Source organism: Procambarus clarkii, chromosome 44 (genome assembly GCF_040958095.1).
Source record: "Procambarus clarkii isolate CNS0578487 chromosome 44, FALCON_Pclarkii_2.0, whole genome shotgun sequence".
Classification (NCBI taxonomy): Eukaryota; Metazoa; Arthropoda; class Malacostraca; order Decapoda; family Cambaridae; genus Procambarus; species Procambarus clarkii.
Genome location: NC_091193.1, coordinates 10,307,950 through 10,317,222, shown reverse-complemented (window position 1 = coordinate 10,317,222; position 9,273 = coordinate 10,307,950). Strand labels below are relative to the sequence as shown.

Below are 9,273 nucleotides of genomic sequence, written 5' to 3'. Positions count from 1 at the left end.
GTTTGGCCAGTCAGAGAGAAGGTAACATTTTTCAAATATATAGTTTCTATATATAGTTTTGCCTTTTTTGGGCCCTCGTCGAAATGAATATTAAGAAACGTGCACGTTTTGGGGGGTTGAAACAGTCCATGCTATGTTCTACATTCCATACATTGAACCTATACCTGCTATCATTTTTGGATGACAGGTTGAAAACAGTTTCTCGTAGCTAGTTTTGTCGAACAAATACAATACAATGTACCTTGTCTTCATCATTCAATGTGCCAAGGAAAATACAATATACCTTGTCTTAATCATTCCGTCACTGAATCTTATGAGGCAGCTTACTCAGTAATTGGCGTCTCTGATGCGGTGTATGAGGTGTTCCTGTGCCAGCAGGTGTTGTGTCATGGTCATGCACCGCAGCCCTCGCTACAGTACTGTATCACAAACTTGAGCCAAATGAAAGCTATCCTAAATAGTTCACAAAGCATAAATTGCCGCGTTATTGTGACATTTACTGCATCAAATATTTAGCCTAAAGGACATTGGCGTCCAGTTCCTGAACACGTTGTAAAGCTTTCCACCACCACCCACATGCATATGGGGTTCACAATAAACTAATTAAACAACCACACCAAAAAAACTAACTAGGATGTGTTTGTGTGTGTGGGTGCGTGCGTGCGTGCGTGAGTGCGTGAGTGCGTCCTGGTGGCTGGCAGACGTGGTGCCCGGCCGACGTGGGTTGGCCAGTGTCGGGTATGACCTGCTCGGTGGTGGAGGTGCCCAGTTGTCGCTCCCAGCTGCCCGCCCGTCTCACAGGGGTCTGCCTTCCTCCCGCCCCCGTCACCCACCTCCACTCCAACCCGTCCAGTCACCTCTGTCAGCCATGACCTCTGTGTTCTCCCGGGAGCATATCAGCGACTCGAGTGTGTGGCAGAGCTAGTAAAAGTACAGTAGTGTTGCAGGTGGCAAGTGGAGGTGTGGTGTTGCACACAGGTGGAGGGTTGTGAGACCTGCATGCGAAGCACTCCAACAGGTGCCAGCAGGTGTGTGAACCAGTGACACCAACTGGGTGAAGGACAGGCGCAGCAGCTGGAGCTGAGGACCAGTGTAGTGCAGGTGTGCATCCCAAGTGCCAGTTGGTGTGTTCCGCCGCGGGATCCAGAGCCAGGAGTGCCGCCGGCGGAGCTGCAGCCCACGTGGTGGCTGAGGTGCCAGAGTGCGGGGGGGCTACGCTGGTAAGGCCATGGTGGCCCAGTGCGGCCCGAGGTGGCCCGGGGCTAGACACACATGAAGGAGGCTCGCAGGCGGGTGCGGCCCTACCCGAGTGTGGCCTCCCTGCAGGCAGGACGCGAGCCAGCGGGTGCGGGCCGGCGGGCCACGATGGTAGCAGGACCATGACCCGTCTGGTGTGGCCCGCCATGCTGGTGCTGCTTGTGCTGGCCGTCGCTGGCCCTTCACTCACATTCTACCTCCTGATCAAGGTACGTTACCCCTCCTTCACTCGCTTCTTGGGACGCCGCCTCGCTTCTCAGGGCCACCTGTCCCTCACCCAGCTCCCCCTCACCCTAACAACCTGTCCCTCCCAGCCCTTCACCCTAACCACCTGGACTTTTTCCAGCCCCTCACTTTGACAACTTTTACCTTCCAACTCCTCATCACCTGTAACTCACCTAGCCCCTCACCTGACAAAATTGTCTTACCCTCATCACCTGTACCTCACCCAGCCCCCTCACCTTCACCACCTGTACCTCACCAGGATAACCTGTACCTCTCCCAGCCCCTCCACCTGATCACCTGTACCTTACCTGTACCTTACCTATTCCCTCACATAGACCCTTCACCCGGACCTGTACCCAGCCCTTCACCTGGACCTGTACCCAGCCCTTCACCTGGACCTGTACCCAGCCTCTTCACCCGGACCTATACCCAGCCCCTTCACCCTGACCTGTACCCAGCCCCTTCACCCGGACCTGTACCCAGCCTCTTCACCCGGACCTGTACCCAGCCCCTTCACCCTGACCTGTACCCAGCCCCTTCACCCGGACCTGTACCCAGCCCCTTCACCCGGACCTGTACCCAGCCCTTTCACCCGGACCTGTACCCAGCCCCTTCACCCGGACCTGTACCCAGCCCCTTCACCCGGACCTGTACCCAGCCCTTTCACCCGGACCTGTACCCAGCCCCTTCACCCGGACCTGTACCCAGCCCCTTCACCCGGACCTGTACCCAGCCCCTTCACCCGGACCTGTACCCAGCCCCTTCACCCGGACCTGTACCCAGCCCTTTCACCCGGACCTGTACCCAGCCCCTTCACCCGGACCTGTACCCAGCCCCTTCACCCGGACCTGTACCCAGCCCTTTCACCCGGACCTGTACCCAGCCCCTTCACCCGGACCTGTACCCAGCCCCTTCACCCGGACCTGTACCCAGCCCCTTCACCCGGACCTGTACCCAGCCCCTTCACCCGGACCTGTACCCAGCCCCTTCACCCGGACCTGTACCCAGCCCCTTCACCCGGACCTGTACCCAGCCCCTTCACCCGGACCTGTACCCAGCCCCTTCACCCGGACCTGTACCCAGCCCTTTCACCCGGACCTGTACCCAGCCCCTTCACCCGGACCTGTACCCAGCCCCTTCACCCGGACCTGTACCCAGCCTCTTCACCTGGACCTGTACCCAGCCCCTTCACCCGGACCTGTACCCAGTCCCTTCACCCGGACTTGTACCCAGCCCTTCCCCTTGTCACATGTTCCTTCATCCCTCAAGGTAACCATCAATCCTTCTCTTTTCCCCTTTCATGACCACCTGTCCTGAGCACTATCCATCACCCACACCACATGTTCCTCTCCCTTCTTCCTCCCCCTTCATCTCTCCCCTCATCTCTGATCCTTCCCTCACCTCTTCCCCTCAACCTCTCATCCTGCCCACTGCATCCCCAGACACACTTCATCCCACCCACGTAGAACTCCGAAAATACTCAGCCTTGAGGAAAAACGCCCCCAAGTATGTTTTTATAAGCATATCTTGTGCTTGTTTGAAAATGTTGTTGTTGTTGTGTGAGGGTGTGGCCGAGGAAGCGGGCGGGGGGTTGGGGGGCGGCGGGAGAGGGGGAAGGTTTGGCGAGAAGGAGGTGTGGCCGAGGGGGTTGGGGGTTGGGGGGGGGAGGGGAAGGCCTGTCTGGAGCGGCGGGGCACTCCACAAGGTCACGCAACTTGCTGTTCTTCACCTCAAGATGAGCAACACAGGCCAAGGTCAGAGTAGGTCAGGGGTCGTCATACAGAGCAGGTGTGGCGAGTTACTGTTGGTGCTCCGGTGTGGTGTGGGGCAGTTACTGGTGTTCCAGTGTGGTGTACTTATCTAACAGTGTCTACTGGGGAAGTGAGATCTAACTCTGTATGCCGCACCTACTAGAATTGCTATACCGGATTCTTTAGAGAAATTCTTTGTCAAATCTGGCCTTAAAGTTTGAATGGAAGTGACTTCCACAAATTCTTTCATTGCATTCTACTTGTTGACTATCCATTCAGGGTACGAGCATTTCTTTACATTCCTTCGGCTCATTTACGTTTCCAGCTTCCACCTTTTTTTGATTGTTGCCGCTGGAGGCGGCTAGTTTATTATGCACCCCATAGTTTGTGAGCGGTAGCGCAAAAAGCATTACAGGGGGCACAAAAGGCACAGCTTCCACCTGTGTCCTCTTTTCCTGCCTTCTCTCAATTTGAAGAGGCTATACTTATCCATCTTATCTATGCCCCCTCAGTATCTTGTATGTTATAATCATATTCCTTCTGTTTCTTGTATCCTCTAGGGTTGTGAGATTTAGTTCCATTGCCCTCTCCTCGTAGCTTAACTCTTTTAGCTCTGGCACCATTTTTTTTTGCTCTTCATTAAATAATTTACAATATATATACATAAATTTACAAGTTATATATACATAAATTTACAAGGAAAATACTACGTTACATATAGTTGATATAATTCTCAGTAAACCAATGTTTCATATCATCACAAAACATGAGGATTCAACCCCCAAATGTTATACTTGATCCTGTCTTGCAAGAACTTCATTATTTTGTCCGCTGAGTAACCCTCCCGCCTGCCTATCCACACACACAAAATGTAATCAGACTGAAGCATTTAAAGCAATTTTCTTGCATTTTATGTCTACATTGAACATTACAAACCTTATTAAATCCACTTTAGTGCTTGGTCCACATAATGCTTTAAGAAGGTCTGTAATCCAGTTCACAAGAACAACTTTTTTTTTTCAAAAATAAAATACATGCATATTATTCTCAGTTTCAGTACATTGGTCACACCTATTGTTCCAAATGCCCAACATCAACAACCTGACATTAGTCGGGAGGGTCTCATGAATATAGTGATACAATAATTCACTTTATTTTTTGACAGTCTAGGAATATACAGTCTGCTCAGCCTCCTTTTTCCTGTTTTGTTTTAGCAACCCTGTCATAAAACTCAGTAAAGTTTGTCAGGCACGATTTTCCCGTTCTAAATCCTTTTGACAAATAGTTGGTCTTCTCCAGATGCTTCATCATTCTCAACTTTATGACTTTCTCCAAAACGTTACACGGAATATTTGTCAATGACACCGGTCTGAAATATGGTGCTGCCTTTCTATCCCCCCTTCTTTTTAACATTAGGACTACATATGACTTTTCCGGACTTCTGGGAGCCTGGCCCCAGGCCAGGTTCGGGGAGTAGAAGGACTCCCGAACCCCTTTCCGGGTATTTCTTGTCTCAAGCATTTTATTAAAAACTTTAGATAACGAGTGACAATTACTTCTGCAGCCTCATTCAACAGCTATGGTGAGATTAGATCTGGCCCCCACTGATTTTGTTACATCTAATACCTCTAGGTGTTTTCTTACATCTTTTACAGTGACAATAATGTCATCCATTGTTTCTTTCAGCTTTTCATCTTGCAACCTTGGTCTCCATGCTGGTTCTATTGCAAAGACCTCTTGAAATCTTTTGTTGAGTTCCTCGCATACCTCGTTGCTATTTTCTGTGAGACTTCCCCTTGTCTCCTCGATTTGAGTACATGGTCTTGTACTGTTGATTTTCTCCTTATCTGGTATAGAACAACAACTTTGAATAGTCCTTAGATTTTGCAACAATATCATTTTCAAATATCCTCAGTTTCTCTCCTAACTCAGGTGAATTCATTTCTGGTTCTACCGAGACAATGGTGAGGGTGTTGCACATGTAGGAACATTAGTCAGCCTAATAAAGATACAATTATTAATGATGGTATTAGTGTTGTACAGGTGGGGTTGACTAGGTTCATTACTGTGATGATGCAGTACTGTATTGGTTGAGCTATTAACGACTCCAGTATATCACATAGAGGACTAGGGTTATTAAATCTGCTGTGCTAGTTCCAATGTAACACAGGTGGGATCATTAAAGTGGTGATGCCAGTATTTAACATTTTAGGTTATTACATCTGTGACGAAAGAACATCGTATGAATGTACTTTATCAAAATCATAATTCATTAGTTTGGATTTTCCTTTAATGAAAATTGTTCACAGTTTATAGGACTCTTGTAGCTTTGATTGACGAGACATATCCTACGTAAGAAAATATGCTCCTTTAAAATTAGGATGTAGACTTGCTTAGAATATATATAACCCTTTTAAGTACAACAGATTATTTAAAGCAGATATAACAACCCGCTAACCAAAACCGACCATAGCTTTTCCAGGGCCAAGTATAGCACATAAATATACTAAATTACGCTTTAGATTGCGTGTGTTAGGCCTGGAATTGCCTATTTAAGACTGGTTAGATTAATGGTTCATATGTTTCATTTTTTCTAATGGCCTTTACAGTAGTACAAAATAAATTTGTTTTAGGTACAATACCTTGAGGTGTTTTCTGGGCTTAGCGACCCCGCGGCCCGGTCCTCGACCCGATCTCCTGGTTGCTGGACTGGTCAACCAGGCTGTTGGACGCGGCTGCTCGCAGCCTGACGTGTGAGTCACAGCCTGGTTGATCAGGTATTTTTTGGAGGTATAGTCCATATTTTATACATTCCAGCCTTAATAACAATGGGTTTATATAAATTTTGCCATGTTTGTGCGTGTTATTATTACTTAGATATTTAAATATATTAACAAATTTAAACATATCACCGCTCTCGTAAACTTTTATTAGTATCGTTCGGCTAGGCTATATATACTTGTTGAAACATTAAATTAAATTAAGACACGGCATTCAAACCATTATTCTTGCTAATGTCAAGTAGAACTCGTATTAAATAGAGGTAATATAGTAATTTACCTTTGCAGAGGACACTGGGTGGGCCACTGCTGATAATGGATATCATTCTCAGTAATGACAAGAAATCCTAATACACGTTAAATAAGATGAAAGTATATGTGCGAAAATAAATTGTTTTAAGCTGTTTACTCAATATTTCATTACAATGCACTGCGACTAGACTAACTTTTACCGTCCTTAAAATAGCTATTGATCTGTCACAAGGACATATTTAGGCTAGTGCTTCAGGAACCAAGCATAGGCTCATCGATGCCCTTCGCTGTCAGTAGTTTAATATTAAATGTAAGTTGTGACTATTAGGCTAGGTGGCCTTCAATGTACAGCTTAGCGGCTTAGCGGCATTCGATATATATATATATATACGTATATATATATATGTTGTACCTAGTAGCCAGAACGCAGTACTCAGCCTACTATGCAAGGCCCGATATGCCTAATAAGCCAAGTTTTCCTGAATTTAAATATTTTTCGATGTTTTTTCTTATGAAATGATAAAGCTATCCATTTCATTGTGTATGAGTTAAGTTCTTTTAATTTGAGTTAAAACTAACTTAGATATACGACCGAACCTAACCAACCCTACCTAACCTAACCTATTTTAACCTAACCTAACCTAACATAACTAAGTCAATAATATATGTTCTTAACATAATATAATAATATATAGGAAGTGTCACATTAGGAAGTGATGTGGTGGAGGCTGATTCCATACACAGTTTCAAGTGTAGATATGATAGAGCCCAGTAGGCTCAGGAATATGTACACCTGTTGATTGACGGTTGAGAGGCGGGACCAAAGAGCCAGAGCTCAACCCCCGCAAGCACAAATAGGTGAGTACAGTCGTTGCTGTAAACAACCGATGGCTCGAAAGGCGGGGTCCAAGAGTCAATGCTCGATGCTGCAGACACAAATAGGTGAGTACACACGTGTGTGTAGGTGAAGAAAAATTCGCACAATTCAGCGAATGCTAAGCGTGGCGGGGCTCTCTCATAATTGTGAGTGTAGGCCGTTAACGGTTGTGGTGAAGGATGGGGGGGGGGAGTGCACGGCTGGGTACCTCATTCCCCCCCCCCCCATCCTGCAATCCTAGCCGAAATAAAACAATGATACAACAACTCTGCTACGCCGAGAAAAGTGGTTCTGCTTGTTTACCTGGAGTTATAGTGGGGAGGGGGTAGCGTTAGCTGGGGTTTGGGTACAGGGTACCCGGGTACGGGGGTACGGGTGGGTACGGGGGTACGGGTGGGTACGGGGGTACGGGTGGGTACGGGAGGGGGGCGAAACGTGCCGATGTCTGCTGCCAAGAACGAGAAACTGGTTGTTTGCTTGTGTATGCTTTGTTTAGGTTAATGGTTCATATGTTCCACTTTTCTATGAACATATGTTCTAATTGGCCATTAGAAACACCTTCCTCCCTGCTGTGCCAGGAAACACATTGTCGTGCCGGGGGGTCCATAATATCGGGGTGTATAGTGGTGATCAAGTAACGCAGGCAGCACCATCCGACTCCTGGAGGCTAGATTATCCAAGTTATATGATATTAGGAAACACAAATAAATACAGTTTTATCGTAAGCCTTTGGGAGCCAAATACATTAGTTGTAATGTTAAATAGAGTATCGGAGCATTTCTTATGGAAGGCTGTTGATGTGAGTGAAAAAATCTCCATATTGGCTAGCCATTTCAGCGTGACCTTAACTGCGGGGAAACCTAGGACATTTGCATTTTAAAATTGTACCCTTAACATGTGCATTTTTTCAATGTTCAGCTGTTGCGTAAGAAAGAAAACCTGGTTTGACCCTAGTCCAATCTGTCCTCTTGAATAAGGAAAGGCAATTAGCAGGGGGGAAGCGTCTAGCCATTACAAGCATATAGCACTTCGAATGGGTCAGGAGAAGGATTTGGGATGGGACGGGGAAAAAGGAATGGTACCCAACTACTTGGACGGTCGGGGATTGAACTCCGACCTGCATGAAGCGAGACCGTCGCTCTACCGTTCAGCCCAAGAGGCTGGGCGTCCTCTTGAATAGTACATCGCATTTTAATGTATAAATCATCAAAAAGTAAAAAATTGGTTGAAAAGTGACATGATGTCCCGTTTTCTATAATTGGGTCCTCGGTTAGGTTAGGTTCAGTCAATTTGGTGCATCATTTTGGTGACATTGTGAACGCTCGAGAGGACGTTTAGGTGAAGAAAATAATTACATCGGGGCCGCATTGTTCAATTTTAAAATTATTATAATTATTATTATTAAATAATTATAATACTCCTAACAGTAATAATACTACTACTACTACTAATAATAATAATAATAATAACAAATACAAATCTACAGGAGCCTTCAGGAAAGTTCGAACCTATGCACTGAGTGTCCCCCAGACGCGCTCTAGTCAACTGTACCACGACATGGTCAAATGAATTGCAACCTGGAGTGCTACTGCACCCACGAGGGTCCCGAGGCTTCCACTGAAGCCTATCTGGGGCTTCAAACAATTCCCCCATCACAGAATTCCCCCATATTCCTTTGTGTAATAATAATAATAATAATAATAATAATAATAATAATAATGATAATCCAAATATTAACAACAATCTACAATTTAATGTAGACATCTCACACACGCATCAATGTCCTTATGTAGATGATCTCTCATCTCATTACTGATTTTCAATTTAAATCTTCATGCAATGTGTCCACCATGCACGACTCGAATCTAAATACGCAAACATACACGCACCAATCGCATTTCCCATCCTTAATACTACCAGTGAATATCATTATCAATCTTTCCTAATTACCCGAGACGCATCGTGCAGTCACACATGCAGACACTGACGGGGTTCAATACCCGCGATTCACTGATGTTATCGGTGCCAGACGAGGCTGGGAGAGTGGGATCAGATCCGACGCCGAACGCGAGATGAAGGATCGGACTGGAGCTGCATGTAATAGGATCGTCTTCGTGCGAGTGCGAACGGC

At 46.4% G+C, this 9,273-nt stretch overlaps 1 protein-coding gene across 5 annotated transcripts in view; it reads left to right on the top strand.

The window, feature by feature from the left end:
- The first annotated feature begins 353 nt into the window (after positions 1-353).
- LOC123745243 (uncharacterized) overlaps positions 354-9,273 on the top strand; it is a 256,026-nt gene continuing 247,106 nt past the window's right edge. For 2 of the 5 annotated variants that reach the window (XR_006771308.2, XM_045725560.2), the window contains exon 1: positions 354-1,466. Coding sequence is in view for 4 of the 5 variants with exons in the window: in XM_045725560.2 (XP_045581516.2) it covers positions 1,380-1,466 (87 nt within the window). In the remaining variant the exon portion in view is untranslated. The remainder of the gene's footprint in view (positions 1,467-9,273) is intronic. The other 3 variants (XM_069300643.1, XM_045725562.2, XM_045725559.2) reach the window with 2 other exon arrangements.